The 19094-nt window shown below is 38.8% G+C and overlaps 1 protein-coding gene across 2 annotated transcripts in view; it reads right to left on the bottom strand.

Annotated features, from left to right (window-relative positions):
* KCNN3 (potassium calcium-activated channel subfamily N member 3) overlaps positions 1-19094 on the bottom strand; it is a 299637-nt gene that overhangs the window by 9162 nt on the left and 271381 nt on the right. For both annotated transcript variants that reach the window (XM_051993926.1, XM_051993927.1), the window contains 2 exons: positions 6174-6301; positions 5776-5845 (listed from right to left, as the gene is read on the bottom strand). In XM_051993926.1, the coding sequence (XP_051849886.1) occupies positions 5776-5845; positions 6174-6301 (198 nt within the window). The remainder of the gene's footprint in view (positions 1-5775; positions 5846-6173; positions 6302-19094) is intronic.

Raw genomic sequence — 19094 nt, 5'->3', positions numbered from 1 at the left:
CAGGGGAGGACCAACCATAACATTTTAGAGCAGGACAACCTATAATGATGACTCATATTCTCTCAGATCAAGGAAGAAGGGGAAAGCTTAAAGGTTGGATTGGAGGGCCTTTGAGGTCCCTTCTAGCTCTAAATCTATGATCTTGTTACTTGAATAAATGGAACCTTGAATAGGTGCCTACCATTAACTGATTCTCTAGGCAGTCTTAATACTATTAGTCCACCAAACTTTTCAAATGCTGAGGCAGGATCATTTAAGGGAGAGAAGTCACAGGATGCTAAGAAAGTACAAATCATTTTCTTGGCTTGGATAAGAGTTTTTGACTGATTGGAGGAGAGCCATTGTATCACTTAGGATGCTTCTATTTATCCTAAATTTTTTTTTTGCTTTTTTTTTTTTTTTTTTGCTGAATTTGTCAACAAAGTAGCTCTGAAAGGACCTTTCAATAAAGTCCCAATAGAATAGGAAAAGAGATCACTCATAAAAGGGGTGGGAGTCAGCAGAAATAACAGATGGCATGGGAAGCAAAAGAAATGGAAAATAAATTAAGAGGAAAAAAGGGTAGTGGTGATGAAGAAGTAGCCAAAAGAGAAGAAGTAACCAAAAGAGAGAGCTAAGGGACCAGTTTGTAGAGGAAGGAGACAGAAAATACAGAGGTACCTGCCAAAGTGAGGAATTCATTGTGTGCATTAAGCCAAATCTTCCACTGACAGAGAATGTACCCTTACTCCCATTTTCTATGTGTCTAGGGAAACCATGATTTTATTGTTTAAATGTATAGCTTATGAAATGTTTGCCCAAAATCTGTATCAAAAGAATTTTTAAAAACCTAAAAAGGAGCACAGAAGTGATTTAATCCAGTCAATAGTGGAATATGGTAGAATAAATATTGACACTGGTGTCAAAGGTGCTGGGGATATCTGCCATCACTACTTGTGTGATCCTGTCACTCAATCTCTTTGGATCCTGGTTTCCTTAACTATAAACTGAAGGAGGATTGAACTAGACTAGCTCTACATGTAAGAAGAAAGAAAGCCCACCTGTAAAGTAGTTATCAACTGTTTGAAACCTGTAGGCATGGGAAATTCCCTATTTCTTAAAGCAGTCAATTATACTGTTCAACAGTTCTAATGTGTAAGAGAGAGGTATCATATATAGCTAAAGAGTCATATTACCACAGCAATACTCCTGAGTGAGACAGAACCACATTAAAATGTAACTGGGAAATAAATTTTTAGGTTTGGAGTTATAAAATTGTATGAAATACAGTGGCACATGATGTCAATATGTAGTTTTCTAAGTTGATATGTGGTATGATTCCTTATGGATGGTTTCGAGACCCTTCATTCTAGCTGAATTTTGATCACTGGTCTAGGAATTTTTTCTTAATGTAGAAACTGGATATTCTGCATCTTTTACCTATGGCTTCTAGTGCAATCTGCTAGGGCCAAGTCTGACCCCTCTCCTTTAAGAAAGCTCTTCAAAGACAGCTATGATATCCTTCCTCCTACTATTCAGAGGACCTAAGTGTGAATCCTGGCTCTGTCATTTATTACCTAAGTGATCCTGGGCAAGTTGCCTCAGTTTTTCCCTCTGTAAAATGACTAGATTAGTCTACTTGACCTTTAGACTGTTTTAGTTATGAATTTGTGATCCTATGTGATCTAACTAGAACCAAGGACAGTGACCTATTGCCTCCCCATTTCAGAGGGTCTACCTCTGTTAATGCCGCCTAAGAAGAGCTAGATCATTTTGGGAGCTGCCATGTCATGCCAAAGGTTTGTCAAAATGATGACTTGGTGAATTGACAGCCATTCCTTCAAGGATCAGTCTTCACAGAGCACCCTTCAGAGACATGTGCATAAACCCCTCCAACATCATTAAACATAAGGGAAGGCCTGTTTGTGAGGAGGCTATAAAAAGTAGTTAGAACATTTTGGGATCCTGCCGTTCTCCCCAGCCTCCCCAACCCACCACCACCCCCCGACCACATTTCCTTTCCAAGGAACCAAAAGAAAAAAAAAGATAAATGGAGAGTGAACACACACACACACACACACACACACACACAAAATGATTATGCCTTCTTTTCGTTGCCTGGTGACAGGATTCCAGGGGAAACACGGCTCAATGTGGGATATGCTAGGAAACTGCCAGTACCTTTAATTCTCCCCAGAGAGGAAAAGAAAAAGACTGGCAGCATGTCAGTGTTTACTTCTTCTCTCTACTTCACAGCAAGTCATTGAAGGTCATTTTCCTAGAAGCTTTCCTGACCTTCAGGTGAGCTGATTTCCAAATCGTTTCTACTCTAGGATCCATGAGGAATAGATGAGACTTTCTGTTGCACCTGATATTTTTGCTTCACATATCTTGCTATATGTTGGCTCCTGTTTCTGGAAGATGCATCAGGGGCAGTATCACAGACACTGTGGAATGCAGTTACCTAGCTTGAGTCAGTATGACAACATGCTACCTACTTGGTAGTGTAATTTATCCTGGTTTGGACATATGTTGTGCTTGGTATGAGGTGAGTTGGGAAACACACCTTTTTCACAGGATCAGTCCTAAACCAGCGACACTAAATGTGCTCTTTCTTCCCACTCTGCCACCCCAGCAACAGCTTTCCCCTTGATGGACTCCTAAAAAACCTCTTGCAAACTCCACATTTTACCCAAATGTTCTAAGAGTAATGACAATCTCTCTATGCTTGTTCCAAATGGTGCCAACCTACTTAGCCACTTGATTGTAATTTCCACATCAGGTTAGGGAATCCTTTCTTTGACACAATCCTTTTATTGTACCCGGTGCCTGTGGATGGCCAAATAACCAATAATTTGCACTGATTGTACCACGTTCTCAATGGGCTTTAATTTGTGTGAAGGAGTTGCTTTTCTCCTTGGGCTCACCAAGAAAGTAGGTTCCATTATGATAATGAATGTCTGCCTGCATGTTCTATAAGGCTGGCCCTGGGCTTTGTACTTTATATATGATTTTGATCAAGTAGCAATGAAGAGAACTTGATGAGGGGGAGGCCCCTTTCTTCAATAGGCACCTACGCGCAATGATTACCGATGTGCTTGCTGCTGTTGGTAACAATGACCTTTCATGCCTTAACTTTTTAAGGATTTTGAGGAGAAGTGAATTTCTTAAGCTTATTAATCTGCCTCCCAGAACAGTACTGAAAAGAATGCTTTAGTGTATCAGTGGAGCAGCATAGTTATTGTTGAGTCATTTCAAATGTGACCAATCCTCTGTTACCCCATTTGGGATTTTCTTGCTAGAGATACTAGAGTGCTTTGCCATTTTCCCTTTCAATTCATTTTATAGATAAGGAAATTGAGGAAAACAGGATTATGTGATTTGCCCAGGGTCACACAGCTAATAAGTATCTGAGACCAGAGTTGAATTCAGGAAGGTGAAATATCCTGACTTCAGACCCAATCCTCCATCCACTGCATCAAAAGCCCAAGTGTTCTCAAGGGAGAGCTCTCTTGCTGGACTTTTTCTTGGATTATGTATCTTATATATTATATTATCTCTTCTCTTGAAGAGCCAAAGTAATCAAGTCACAGAATCCTAAAATCAATAGGGAAGGGATATCAGGGTCATCTGGTTCATCTCTACCTGGACAATGTATCTCTCCCTTTTGTACCATCCCCAATGAGAGGGATCACCTAGTGCCTACTTGAAGAACTTTAGTGACAGCTTTGTTGTTTAGGCAGGTAAATATCTATCTACTTGTTACTTCTACTAATTGATCCTACTTTTACTCTCCAGATTTGGGGAAAATGTCTCTCATTTTTTCTTCATATAAAGCTCTTCAGATATAAGAGAACAGTATAATTCCTCACCCTTTCCTTCTTCTCTACTTCATGCATTCCCATATACTTTTCTTTTCCCCACATTTACTTCTGCCAGCCTTAAGTTGGTCATTCTTTTCTGGATAGTGTATCTCTAGAAATATGTCCTCATTCCCATATTTCTATGGGGGAAAATGGAAAGATTTAAAAATAGAGAAAGAATCACAAAGAAAGAGCTACAAATTGAACATTTTCACATCAGTCATTGATTATAACAATAAAGAGGTAGCATGTTGTGGTGGATAGTGGATCGGTCTTAGAATCAGATCTCACTTTAGTTCCCATGAATTTAATTACATTTCTGAATTGTTGATTCTCAAGTCTGCCTATCCTACCCTGCCCTCTCTGCTCCAATCTCACATCTATGATAACCTTTCAGACATCTCAAACTGGATATCCAAAAGACATCTTAAATGAAAGATATCCAAATGGAACTAATTTTCTTTCCCCCTAAACCCTACTTCCTCTCTACTTTCCAACTAATTAGTGTAGAGGACAACCTTACCCTCCCAGACTTTGTCTTGCAACTTAGAAGTCATTTCAGAATCTTCTGTGTTTCTCATTCCCCTTTTTCTAATCTGTTACCAAGTCCTATTGATTTCATCTTTGCAATGTCTCTTGAATATATCCCTTTCCCTCTGACACTTCCACAACTCTAGGGCCGACTTTCATCCCTTCAAACCTATGTTAGTACAATAGCCTGCTGGTGGGTCTGCCTACCTCATATCTCTTCCCACTCCAATCTGTCCTCCATTCATTCATTAGTGATATTCCTTTTGTATAGGTCCAATCATGTTCCTTTCATTTTTTCTGACTGTTCCCCCTATCTAGAATGCTCTCCCTCTTCTACTCTGACCTCTCAGACTTTCTTTACATCCCCAAATCCCATCTCCTTCACAAAGTCTTATCCAACCTTTTTTGAATTCAGTTCCTTCCCTTTGCAATTATTTCATAGTTATGCTGTCTATAACTTGCTTTGTATATATTTGTTTGAATGTTGTCTTGCCCATTAGATTGCAAGACCATTGAGAGAGGCGACTATCTTTTGCTTCTTTTTGTATCCCCAGGACTTAGAACAGTGACTGGCATATAGTAAGCTCTTAATATATATTTATTGTTTGGTTTTTGATTGAATCATATCACTTTTGTGATTATGGTCAAGTTAGTTAATCTTGCAACACCTCCTGCAACTTTCTAAGTCTTTATGTTGGGGAATAGAACCTGATCTGCATTGGTAGAGGGAGTTTCCACACTGGGAATTCCTAATACTGTTAAAAGCACAGGTAGAGATAAAAAACAACAATAAAAACCCTAATACAAACTCATCAGTAATGATAAATAAAATCGATTCTAGGTCCTATGCTTGCATATACCTCCGCATTAGCTTTAGGAGACTATTCACTTTTTGAGACTGATCTCAGAACATAATGAACTAGTCGTATTCAGTTTCCATATAATATAACTCAAGCCCTGAACTGGACAGCTTAGTTGAGATTTTTATCATGACTCCTACGATAAGAATTCACAGAACTCTTACTGAGCATGCTACTTCCTGCCTGTCAATTCAGAACCCTGACAGGACTGTTAGCTTTTTCAGGTGCCCCAGTGATCTGAAACAATTTATTTACTTTGGGAGTAGATAGATACCAGCCTTTTGAGTATAGCAATAATTATAGTAGGTTCCAAACCTCTAGAATTTGAACCTTAAGGCTGTTTTGATTGTGTGTGTGTAGTTTTGTGTATGTGTAGTTGAAGAGGGAATGGGGAGTGGATCCTGATAGGAATTGTTCTCTGACTTCCTAGTATAAAATTTTGTGGGGGATCATCTTATCCAATTATTCCCAGCCACCCTTAAAACAATCCAAATGGAAGAATCTGAAGTCTCTTGAGGGTGGCTTCAGATTCACCCACTCACCTTGGAAAGGTCTACCAGGGTGTTGGCTTGATCACTCAGCTTTCTCTGTTCCATCTTTACGCTTCTCAGCCTGTGGGAGAAAGATGGTAATGATCTCATCTTGGTCTTTGTGCTGAGGTGTTGAGATCAATTCATTCCTCTGGCTTCAGTTTTTTGACCAAATTACCCTCCTCTGATTTTTGAAACCTAGTATGGTTAATGTGAACACAATCTGAATGATGAGACTTGGCAGGGTCCAAGGAAAGGACAAGCTCTCTCTGGGTGTCTCTGTCTGACTCTTTCTTTGGATCTATCAAGAGAACACCAGTAGATCTGAAGTGCAAACTGCCATGAGCTTCTCTTTTCTGCCACCTCCCAGGCCACTCATGAGAAGTAATGTCAGACTTGGCTCTACTTACTGGTGGATAGCTTGGAGAAACTTCCTCTGGTGTTTCCGGACTTTGGCATGGTCAATCTTTTTGAGCAGCTTGGTGTGTTTATAGATAAGCCATGTTTCTCGAAGGACATTCGCTGCAGCATTCTTTATCTATAAAAAAAAAGCAGACAGCTGGGATCAGCTCAAATTCCCGAGTTTGTATTAAGATGCGTTTCATGTATGTAGTTAGTCACACGCTATCTGCTATGGTCTGTTTTGGTCATCAGAATGATGATTTCTTAGAAATAGATGATTAAAATTCCTCTCCCATTAAATCTTTTGAAGGAGCACAAGAGGCCATAGTAACTTTACATTCATAGATCATAGATTAAGATTTAGCACCAAGGGCTTAGAAGATCACATAGCCCAACACCCTTCGTTTGACAGATTGGAAACAAGGGCCAGATGGATTAAATGACTTGGCTAAAATAGTAGGTAGCAGAGCCGGGTATTCCTGCTCTAAATCTAGCGCTCTTCTCACTGTACCAGGATTTTTGTTTTTGTTTTTTGCTTGTTTCTTAAAGAAATTATCCCAATGACTCTTCTTTAGGCTATAGTTGCTATTGCTATACTTAGCCAGGTTTCATTATCCAAATCCTGAGGCCTTTAGGTCACATTTTTCATAACTATAATTCTACATCTATGTTATGGTTGTTGGGACCCACAGAACTCTGAGATACCCACCCATTAGGTACACATGGTAAATCTCCATGATTCAGAGAATAAAGCAATTTCCATTGGCTAAAGATGTTCATGTATTCTCTTTAGGGAAAAGTCTTCCCAATAGAATGAAAATGAAGCTCTCAATAAGCCAATTGTCCCATTCCCAAATGACCCTAAACATTGAAACTGCAGTTTTCCATGTAGATATAATTGGAACAAAACTGAAATATTTCCAAAGCAATTACTGAAAATCAGCTAAGATTTTTTCAGTGTGAAGCTGGAGCTTTCCCCCTTCAGAGGCTGGCTTCTTCTTGTTGCAATACAGTCACACATTTCTACATAAGACACTGTAATCTGTTGACATGGAAACCACTGATATCACCCGGTTCATGACTGAACTGAGACATATCAACAGTATCCAGATGGCAAGGGACAAAGTTTTCATTCACACAGAGACATCTTCAGTAATTAGTAACAAGAGCAAGGGGAAACATTTCTTATTAAACACAAGCTAAATAGATTCTTGATTAACCATTACCACTTATATCAGCCATGCAAATTGGCTCAGGCCCACAGGCCCATAGGTTCAGGGTATAGTAGGAATTAAGGAAGGTCTAGGGAAAGTCAGATATTAATTTGAGGTGATCTGGCAATTCACCATCCATAGATGACCTTAAGTCTCTCAAAGTACTTTCTTCCAATAATCCCCATGAGGTGGGTAGTCTAGATATTATTCATCCCATTTTATAGATATGGAAATTGAAATTCACAGAAATTAAGAGATTTGCCACAGTCATACAGATAGTAATTGTTTGAGGCAAGATTTGAACCCAAGCCTAAAAATTCCAAGTCTGATGCTCTTTCTATCATAGGATTTTGTGGGAAGAATACAGGAATAGCATAAGAAGATCTGGGTGGAGATTCCACCTCCCTCCTTTATAGCTGTTTGGACTTTAGGTAAATCCTTTTATGTCTCTGAACGTCAGTTTCCTCATTTGTAAAATGGTGATCATAACTTTAATATGTCCATCTCAGATGGTTGTCATAAAAAGGAAATAAGAAAATGGACATTAAAGTGCAAGTGTTTAAGGCCAGACCTGAACTCAGGTTCTCCTGACTTGAGGGCTGGTGCCCTGTCCACTACACCAATTTGCTACCTCTCTCTCTCTCTCTCTCTCTCTCTCTCTCTCTCTCTCTCTCTCTCTCTCTCTCTCTCTCTCTCTCTCTCTCTCTCTCTTTAAATAAGTAACTAAATCTTCTCAGAAATACCCAAGTCACATAAATATTGCTTTTTTGTTCAGTAAAAGACCACTAGGAAAGTGGCTTGAAATGAGTTAACAACTATACATCTCTAGCATTTAAGTTTCCCCCAGTAGAATATAAATGCAAGGACAGAGAATGTTGTATTTTTCTGCAACATCAGCACCTGATACATTGATGGGCTCACTTAATAAATACTTGTTGATTAGTTGACTTGCTTGCTGAAGTGGAATTGGATGGCGATGAATAGAAGATGATGGCAGTGAGCATCTAAGAGTAAAGGAAGAGCTTGTTTTGAAGTGGATTTGTTCTCCTTCAGGGTGGGGATGAATGGCAGAGACCAAATAAAGAAAAGACATTAAAAAGTGAATCCCTTCTTTTTGTATTACATGCCATTGAGTAGTGTTGGACTAGAAAGACCCAGATTCAAATTCTGCCACTGAAATTTACTGAAATTTAGCATGACCCTGAGGGAGTCATTTAGATTCTGTGACTTTTTTCATCTGTCAAATGGAGATAATAACATTTGTGATATCTATGGTGGGTAAGGAAAATTAAGAGACTCTGCAAACTTTAAACATTTTATAAACATTAGCTATTATTATTATTGGAAGAAACACACAACATGGATACATGCCACTTTCAATGGATTTCTTATCAAAGGAAAATATCTAGGCAAATATATTTGATGTGATGGAAAGAACCTTAGATTTGGAACTAGGAGACCTGGGATTGAGTAGCAATTTATTAACTAGATACATAAAAATAGGCAAGTCATTTAACCTTTCTAAACTTATTTTTCTCATATGTAGAGAAATAACACTTGCATTATTCATCTCACAAAATTGTTGTAAAGAAAAAAGACTTTGTAAAATTCAAAACATTCAATTAATTTAATTAGCTCATCCTCTTTTGGATGCTAATCTTATAGAATTATTGTATGTTATAGCTGAAAGGGACGTCTAGAGACTATATTTCCAACCTATTCATTTTATAAGTAAATATTATAAAATCACAGCATTTAATGTTGGAAGAGACCTCTGAAATTTATTCCAGCCCTTTTATGTTTTATTGAGTAAGAAATGGGGGTTCAAAGAAGCCAAAAGTTTTCAACAAAGTTACATAATAAGGAGGAGAGCTGTGATTTGAAGACAGATCCTGACTCCAAAGTCAGCAGCTGAGAGAATAACAATAGCAACTGGCAAATCTCAGAGTTGAAAGCTATCTCAGATATGAAAGATATCTTGGAGAGAATGGAGTCCGCACACAAATCCCTAATTAATAGTCAATCAATTTCTACTTTTAGATCTCCAGGAATGGAGAACTTAATACTTGCCAAAGCAGCCTATTCTGCTTTGGGGCAGCTCTAATTATTACAACAACAACAATAATAACAACAACAGAGGTTGAGGTCTTTTAAAAATCAATTAACTTATAATATGATCTCACTGACTTCTGTCTCTCTGATGGGTTCATCTTATTTTCCTTCGCTGGATCTTCAATGAGATTATGTCCACTAACTCTGGGCATCCCCCAAGCGTTTGTCCTGCATCCTCTTCTCTTCATATTATCTTGTTTGGTGACCTCAGCATCTCTCTTGAAGTCAATAATCATTTCCATGCAATGATTCTCAGATATCTTTACCTACCCCTAACCTCTCTCTTGATCTCCAATTGCATGGGAGACATGTCAAACAGAATGTCTTGTAGACATCTTAAATTCATCATGCCCACAACTGAACTCATTATCATTTCCTTCCATCTTTCCAACTTCTTTGTTAATATTGTGGGCACTACCACCCAATCACAGAGACTCATGACCTATATGCATGATCCTAGATATCTTACCCTCAGTCACCCCACATATACAATCTGTTACCAAGTCTTCTTATTTCTACTTTTACAACATCTCTTATACAATACAGGATTCCTTATTTTTTCTGACAAAGTCACTACGTTGGTACAGGCTCTCATTACGTCACACCTGGGCTATAACCTGAAGTCTGTCCCCATTTCAGTCCGCCCTGAACTTATTTGTCCTCATTAAGCACATATATAACAATATCACCCCCACTCAACAAATTCAAGTGTTCTCATTGCCTCCAGAAATAGAGATAAAATACTTTATGTAAGACAGTTAGCTAATGTACTGGGCCTGAAGTCAGGACAACCTGAATTCAACTCCAGCCTCAGATATTTACTATCTATGTGACACTGGGCAAGTCACTTAACCTCTGTTTGCCTCAGTTTCTTTAAATATAAATGGGGATAACAGCATCCAAATTCCAGGGTTGTTGTGAGAATAAAATAAGATAGTATCTGTAAAGCATAGTGCCTTGTATATAGTAGATACTTAATAAAATATTTCTTTCTTTCTCTTTTTCCCATTTGGTTTTTAAAGTTCTTCATAATGTTTTTCTGCCTTTCAAGTCTTCTTGTGCTTTACTTCCCTTTTGTCCCTTTCACAAGCCACTCACTCTTCCAACTTTGTACCATTTCACTGGTTGTTTCCCAGGTGCAAAATGCTTTCCCTTCTCATTTCTGTCTTTCAGCTTGCCTGTATTTCTTTAAGTTTCACTTTAAGTCCTAGTTTCTGTATGAGGTATTTCCCAATCCTCCTCAATGCTAGGTTTCTTTGCAGATTGTCCAATTCACTCTCATACCTTACATGTACATAGTTGTTTACATGTTGTCTCTCCCATTAGAATGAACTCCATTAGGGAAGAGACTCTTTTACCTTTCTTAGTATCCTCAGTGCTTAGCACATAATAAGTAATACATTGCTTAATAATAATCTTATTAGAATAGATGCCCATCAATTAGGAAATGGCTGAATAAATTATAATATATGGATGTAATGGAATATTATTATTCTATAAGAAATGATAAGCAGACTGATTTCAGAAAAGCTTGGAAAGACTTACATGAACTAATGCTAAGTGAAGTGAGCAGAACCAAGAGAACATTATACACAGTAACAGCAAAATTATTTGATGATCAATTATGATAGACTTAACTCTTCTCAGTAATATGGTGATCCAAGACAATTCCAAAAGATACTAGATGGAAAATGCCATCCACAAGAAAAACTATGGAGACTAAATGATCATCAAAGCATACTCTTTTCACCTTTTAATTTTTATTTTTTCTTTCCCATGGTTTTTCCCTTTTATTCTGATTTTTCTTTTCCAACATGACTCATATGGAAATATGTTTTAAAAAATAAACATTACTTTTACAAAAAGAAATAATATTATGGGGATGTGGGAAAATCAGGACAGTTGTATTGTTGATGGAGTTGTGAACTGATCCAACCATTCTGGAGAGCAATTTGAAACTATCTCCAAAGGGCTATACAATTAAGTATTTACCCTTTGACCCAGTAATAACACTGCTAAATCTGTAAGGGATCAAAAGAAAAAAAATCTATATGTACAAAAATATTTATAGCAGCTCTTTCTGTGGTGGCAAAGATTTGGAAATTGAGGGATGCCTATCAATTAGGAAATGGTTGAACAAAATGTGGTATATGATTGGGATGGAATACTATTATGCTGTAAAAATGATGAGCAAGTTGCTTTTAGTAAAAAAAAAAAAATTGGTAAAACTTAAAGGAAATGAAATGAAGCAAAGTAAGCAAAACCAGGAGAACACTGTACACAGTAATAGCAACATTGTACAATGATTACTTGTGAATAACTTAGCTGTTTTTAGTAATACAATAATCAAGACAGTTCCAAAGGATTTATAATGAAAAATGCTATCTGCCTCCAGACAGAGAATTGATGGACTTTAAAAGCATATTTTCTTTAAACCTTATTTTTCTTGTTTTCAAGGGACTTTCACAACATGGCTTACATGGAAAGACATTTGTATAATACACATACAACTATCTATCTATCAAATTGCTTGGGAGGAGGGGAAGAAGAAAAGAATTTGGAATTAAAAAAATTTTTTGTGGAGGAGGGGAGAATAACATGTTAACCTATGATTTAGAGCTCAAAGGGACCATAGAGATCATCTGATTCAACCCTTTCATTTTCTAAATGGAAGGTTAGAGCTCAGAAGAATTCTGTGTCATACTAGTGGGAGGTGGTAAACCTAGGACCTGAACTCAGACCCTCTCCAGGTCCACTGTACTTTCTGTGAAGTCAATAAACTTATTATAAAAATTATTTTGTTTAAAGTTTTAAAAGTCTAGATAAGTACATGATAGTCCTTTATGGATACGTATTCTTTTTCTTTTCCTTCTGTCCCTTAGCCACTCCTCCCAATTTGATATCATTTGCAAATCTGATAGCTCTGATAACTATGCATGCTTGGATAGCCTGTTGAACTTAAGAGTCAGGAAGATCTGCATTCAAATCCTGCCTTTGACTTTTATTAGCTTTGTGATTATAGGCAAGCCAGTTAACTTCTCTGAAACTCCATTTCCTCATATGAAAATGAGGGCAATAATACATAGGGTTTTTATGGGGTTCAAATGAGATAATATTTGGAAAATAATTGGCAGACTTTAAATTGTTATATGTATTAGCTATTACAGTATTGTTTATTATTATTATTATTGTTGTTGTTAGCCCTATTTACACATGAGTAAGCTGAAGTTCAGAGGTATGATCTGTCTCATCTGGAGCCATATAGTAAGTTGATAACAGAACCAGAACTCAAATTTGGCTCTTTTGAATCCAAGCTACTCCTCTTTCCATATGCCATGAATATCTAGGAAAGTCCCATTAATGAGGCTATCCCCTACCAGATCCAAGCTCTAGGAAAGAAGGGGAAGGAAGAAATGCATATGCCAGAGTGAGATTGTCATTGGTTCCTGATTTCTTGCAAACCAAAGTCCAGTGGGGGGACTTCTACAAAGGGAAGATGAAAGACCAAGCCCAAGAATGATAGTGGGGGCTCCAGAACTCTGCTGATTTCTACAAAAATCCTGGTAATGCATATTTGGGAAGTTATCTCCAGTGGGCCCAGGTGCTTTTTGGTGAGCACCGGTTACCCTAGGAAGATTTGAGAGAACAGGGTGAATTGGCTAACATTTGGTGATGGATGCCCTTCCTGGAAATCACAGCCCTGCAAACACTTCATTAGAAGTATTCGATTCTTTTTGTTGTTATTGTTGGTTTGCACGTAAGGGGAATTGTGCAAATATGTTTAAGAAAGTGTAATGTTAAAGGAAAGTGCTGGTTGCTATCTTAGAAATTAATTGCTAGAAAACAGCCTAGCACAAATCTAAGTGGATCGATATCTATAAGGGAAGAAGAAATAGGCTTTTAACTGCAGACAGCTTTTCCAGTTCAGCAGTAGATGTGATTCCACATCAGTCAGTGGCGGCCTTCTTGGGCTCAGGGGAGACATGAGGAGGTTTTGTCTTTGAATGAAAGCCCTTTATCCTCAGGTTGGTTGGGAGACTCCATAAAAGCCAGGGTTGGAGAGATGCTTTTGCAAATAGTGCTTCCATTTCCAAAATGTATTTGAAACTCTTTGGAAATGCAGAAGGCATGGCTGAAAATATGAAAATAGTTGTGGAGTCCAGAGAAGTCACATGAAGAGAAGACAAGGTTGCTGAAGAGGGGTTCCATGGTCCCTTTGATTTTGCTTTTTCAGTGAATAGGGAGCTGGACTTGGAGTCAGGAAGACCTGAATTCAAATCTGGCCTTATCAGCTGTGTGACCCTGAGTGAGTCACTTAACCCTGTGTGCCTCAGTTTCCTCATCTGTAATAAGCTGGAGAAGGGTATGATAAATCATTCTAGCATCTCTGCTAAGAAAACCCCAAATGGAGTCATAAAGAGTCAGGCATGAAACAACTGATTAACAATAAGAAATCCTTCCACCAATAGCATCTTCCTCAATTCAGAGGAAGGACAACCAAAAATGCCTCAAGCCCTCAGATTTTAACCAACAAATAAGTAGAGGTTCTTTCATAGAACCATAAGTTTTTAGAGCTGAAAGGGGTTATAGAGGTCATCTGGACATCACCATCCACCCAATTTACAGATGAGGGAACTGAGGCCCAGAAAGAAGTGCTCCAGGAAGTGCCAAGAAGAGAAGAGAAGAGAGGGAGGGAGAGGGAGGGAAAGAGAGAGGGAAGGAAGGAGGGAGAGAGGGAGGGAAGGAGAGAAGAAGGGAAGGAAGGAGAGAGAAGGAGGAAAGAAAAGAGAGAGCAAAGAAAGGAGAGAGAGAGGGAGGGAAGGAGGGAGAGAAGAAGAAAGGAAGGGGCAAGGGAGGAAGAGAAGAAGGGAGAGAGGGAGAGAGAGTAAGGGATGGGGGGGGAGGGGGAGAAAGGGAGAAAGAGGAGAGAGAGGAGGAAAACTGAAACTATAATAAGTAACCCTCCTTTCTCACCCCATCCCTGAGCCCTGGGCTAGTGCAGCAATCTCATTCCTATACTTTCCATCACTTCCTGAAGAGAGTAAAACGGTTTTATTTCTTTTCCCAAAGAAGCATGTATGGGAAGACAGCGAAAAGAACACTGATCCTAAGGTCTTGTCAGAAAAATGAAGTTCAAATCCTGCTTTATGTGCTCAATGATATCTGATTTTGTTATTTAATTTCCTTCCTTCCTCTCTCCCTCCCTCTCTCCTCCTCTTCCCTTCTCTCCCCTTCCATCTTTCCTCCCTCCCTCTCACCCTCCCTTCCTTCCCTCCCACCCTCTCTCCCTCCTTCCCTCCACCTTCCTTCCCGCCCTTCCTCCCTCCCTCCTTTTCTTCCTTCCTTCCTTCCTTCTTAATTATTTTATTATTACTACTACTATTTCAAATAAATTAAGTATCTTAAGTGCTTTGCAAGCATCAAGAAGCTATATTGGATTCTGGTTTCTGAAAGGATCTTAGTTGTTATCAGATCCAACCTTTCCATTTTCTAGTGAGGAAGCTCAGGTCCATCTAGAGAGGTAACCAACTTGCCCAAAGTCACAAAGGTAGTAGATGGTATAGATGTGGGCTGAACCTTAATTTTCTGGCTCCAAATCCATGGCTCTTTTGTGTGTTTTTCCTTCAATGTTAACTCAATGATAATATCATTACTACTGCTGCTGCTGCTACTACTATTACTATTGTTGCTACTATTACTGCTCTTACTGCTGTTGCTACTACTAATAGCAGTAGTAGCTACTACTAATTACTCTTATTACTACTATTATTACTCTTACTATTGCTACCATACTACTACTACTGCTACTCCTCCTACTGCTATTGCAATTACTAATTGTCATGTAAATTAATGATTGTTTTATAAGCTCACCCACGTCATTTTGAAGAAAGATGCAGAAAGACAATTTTGTAATCATCAAAGGGCTTAAAAATAATTAAGGGCCAGAGCAGCTTTGAAGGGCTGTCAGCCAGAGGAAAGATTAAATTTGTTCTGTTTGGCTATCCAGGGTAGGAGGGGAAGCCCTAAAAGGGAGGACCAGATGTATAGATCTGATACAAGCAAACACTGATAGGACAATTAGAATTGTCCAGGAGTAGAACAGGCTGTCTTGAGATATTAGCGGGTTTTTCCTCATTGGCACCCCCAAGGAGAGGCTAGATGACCACTTGTTGGGTACGAATTAGATCTGATGATCTCTGAGGTTCCTTTTTGTTGGAATTCTGTAATTCTGTTTATTGGAAAGGGAGAGAGAAGTGTCAGATCCGAATCCCCATTCTGAGGCTTACTATCTATGTAATCCTGTGCACGACACAACTTTTTTGAGCCTTAGTTTCCTTGCCTGTAAAATCATAATAACAGCTCATGGAGTTGTGGAGAAAGTGCTCTGTCAGCCTGAAAGCATTCAGAGATGTGAACTATTATTAGCGAGAACAATAAGAATTTCCTGCATCACATGTGCTTTCTGCTTACCTCTTGTGAAACTGGTACCTGGTAGCTTGTATGAAATTAGAACTAGCTTTTCTGTCATTACACAGCACCTATAAACTCTGGTGAGGAAATTAAGGGACATACTAGACCTTGTAGCTGAGCGTCTCATTTCCTCCAACAGCTGTGAAAAACCTTTGAAGAGCAGTTCCAGGGAACCCTGCTGGTGGAACCCAGAGTGAGGCCATTATTAGCATCTCTATTATGTGGCAATTTTGCTTAAGCCCCAACAGAATCCTGCCGTGGGAAGGGATTTTCTTGTTAGGCAGAGGATGCAAAGGGAAGAAAAGGAGGGGGCATTTAGGACCACAGAATTTAGAGCTGGAATGGATCTTAGAGATCTCTTATTTTACAGAGAAGGAAGCAGAGGCCTACATAGGGAGAGTGACTTTGGAAGCACAATGTAGCGGATAGAGAGCTTGTTTTAGAGTTAGAAAAATCCAGGGATTCTGGACTTTGACACTATGACTCAATTCTTTGCTTGGCTAAGAGAGTTGTAGGAACGCTGAATCTATATGCCCAGGACCCTGCACATTTGTTGTTCAGTTTTGTCTGACTCTCTGTGACACCATTTGGATTTTCTTGGCAAAGAAGGCAGTGGTTTGCCATTTCCTCCTCCAGCTCATTTTATAGATGAGGTAACTGAGGCAAAAGTGACTTGCCTAGAGAACACATAGTTAATGTGTGACTATTGGAACTCAGATCTTGTTGATTCCAAGACATTGCTCTATCTACTGCATCACCTAGCTGCCTCACCCTGAGCATAGTAAGTGATTAATTAGAATTTGCTTAATTGAGCTGAAGACTGTATAGGTGGTCCATATAGGACTTACACTTGTTCCAGTAGAGAAGTGAGGAAAGAATTTGGTGCCAGAGTTGGGAGGAAGGCTTAACATGTTGCCTGCCAGTCTGGAGGTCCCTCTGAATTGCAAATGAGCCAAAGAGGTCCAATCACTACCTATCAGTCCACTCAAAGAACTGTGTAGTGTTGGGTGAGTGCGGAGAAGAGGCAAAAGAAGAGATTTAGAATCTGCTGGGAGAGAATTGACTCTTGGGAGAATTCCATGAGGGATTAAAAAAAAAAAAAAGAAAATTCTAAATCTTAGGGGGAGATGACTAAAGGAAGGAGAGAATCTGAAAGAAAGGGATTGCTCATGAAAGGAAAAGTGACAAATAACAATACATTTCTGTTGCTAGAGCTATAACCAGGAATTTTTGTGCCTGGGTTTAGGAGGGGAGCTAGGGTAGGGAATGCTGCCTAAAGGAAAAAAGTATACTCCTTCTGCCTCCTCTCCCTCCTCCCCACCGCGGTGTAGGGTCTCTATGACTGATATTGGGGAGGTGCCCTGCATGTGTGCATCTACTAAGGGGAGGAAACAGATCTCCAGATAGTATTGTAGAAACACTTTCAATTTTGGCACCCTGGATATGCCAGAACCCCAAATGTTTCAATTTAGTTTTGGCTATATAATGTCTTAAAAACTTTAAAAAATCATTGTCCTTCCCACCCTTCACCCTCATACACTGTGAAGCTGATACTGCCAGTGTCATTACTTCCATTTTACAGATAAGAAAACCGAGTCTCAGAGAGTTGAAATTATTTCTGTAAAATCACAGAGTTACCAAATATCAGTTACCAAAAACCAAGATTCACTCTATATTTTCTGCAGGTTATACTACACTAAGCTAAGTGTCCTCATCTAAGAAATGAGACCTAGTTCCCAGTCATATGCTAGTACCAATCTCTATAACCTCTAGCAAAATTTCTCTATAAACTTGTAAACTCTCCTTTTAAAATTTTTAATCCTTATATATAAAAACACTTCATCAGAAAAAAATACTAGTTTTATATTCTGAAGACTTGAATCCAGATCCTTCCTCCAACTTTGGGCTAATCATAGTCAGCACTGTGACTCTGCTTTCATATTTATAAAATGGGAATGGTAATACTCCCATCACATTCCACATGATTTATTGTATACACGAGTTGTTATTCTGTTTATCTTTTCCGATATTTCATGTTTCCTCCCTCTGAAAGTTTGTCAGCCACCAAATAAAAATATCAGAAAGTTTTTTAAAAATAATTCAATCATTCAAAAAGAAAAAATATTTTTAATGGTTCCTATGATTAGTTTCGGGCAGTTATGTGGTGCAGGTCTAGGCACTGGGCCTAGAGTCAAGAAGACTCATCTCCCTGAGTTCAAATCTGGCCTCAGATATTTACTGGTTGTGTGACCTCAAGCAAGTCACTTAATCCTGTGTATCTCAGTTTCCTCCTCTGTTAAATGAGATGGAAAAGGAAAGGGGAAACCACTCCAATATCTTTGCTGAAAAAACACCGAATGGGGTCACAAAGAGTCAGACATGACTGAACAATAACAACATGAGTTAGACTAGACAGCTGCCAAGGTCCCTTTCACTTCTCAGATTCTAGGATTCTGTGACTAAGCATTTGAGAGAATCCAGGCTCTTCTTCTGATCCTTGACAAAACTCTCTCTACTTCTCATTTGCATATATATTATATACTAGCCCAGAGGTTAGGAATAAGTTATAATTATGAGGCTAACAATGACAGTAACATCGCAGAGTTAGCGTGGGAAGGTCTAATGGCATTCAAGACCTTGCTGCTTGGTGTGGCAATTTGTGCATTAGTAAAGACAGACCCCAGGATTCTGGAAGAATTAGAAGAGAAGCATAGAATCTCAGAATTGCAGGGGGGCTCTGCAATATTGTCTAATTCAATTCCTTGCCTAATGTATTAATAATAATAGTAATAATAACTAGCATTCTTTAGAACTCACTATGTGCTAGGCACTGTGCTGAGCCCTTTACAAAGTTCATTTCATTTGGTTCTCACAACAACCCTGGGAAGTCGGAATGCTGGTATCCCTGTTTTTTAGATGAGGAAATGTGGGGAACAGGACATAAGTGACCCAGCTAATCAATGCCTGAGGCAGGACTTTAACTCAGCCTTTCCTACTTTCCAAGTGATTGTTTCCATCTGTTGTGGAATCTTTCACTTGCCTACTTCCTGAGAGGTTTGCTATCATATCGTGATCATTTCTTTTCAGATCAGATAATTTTCTGCCTCTGTCTTTCTTTGTCTCTAACTCCCC

The sequence above is a fragment of the Antechinus flavipes genome, chromosome 4, assembly GCF_016432865.1.
Source record: "Antechinus flavipes isolate AdamAnt ecotype Samford, QLD, Australia chromosome 4, AdamAnt_v2, whole genome shotgun sequence".
NCBI classification, from domain to species: Eukaryota; Metazoa; Chordata; class Mammalia; order Dasyuromorphia; family Dasyuridae; genus Antechinus; species Antechinus flavipes.
The sequence above is the reverse complement of the archived record's forward strand: the minus strand, read 5'-3'. Positions and strand labels throughout refer to the sequence as shown.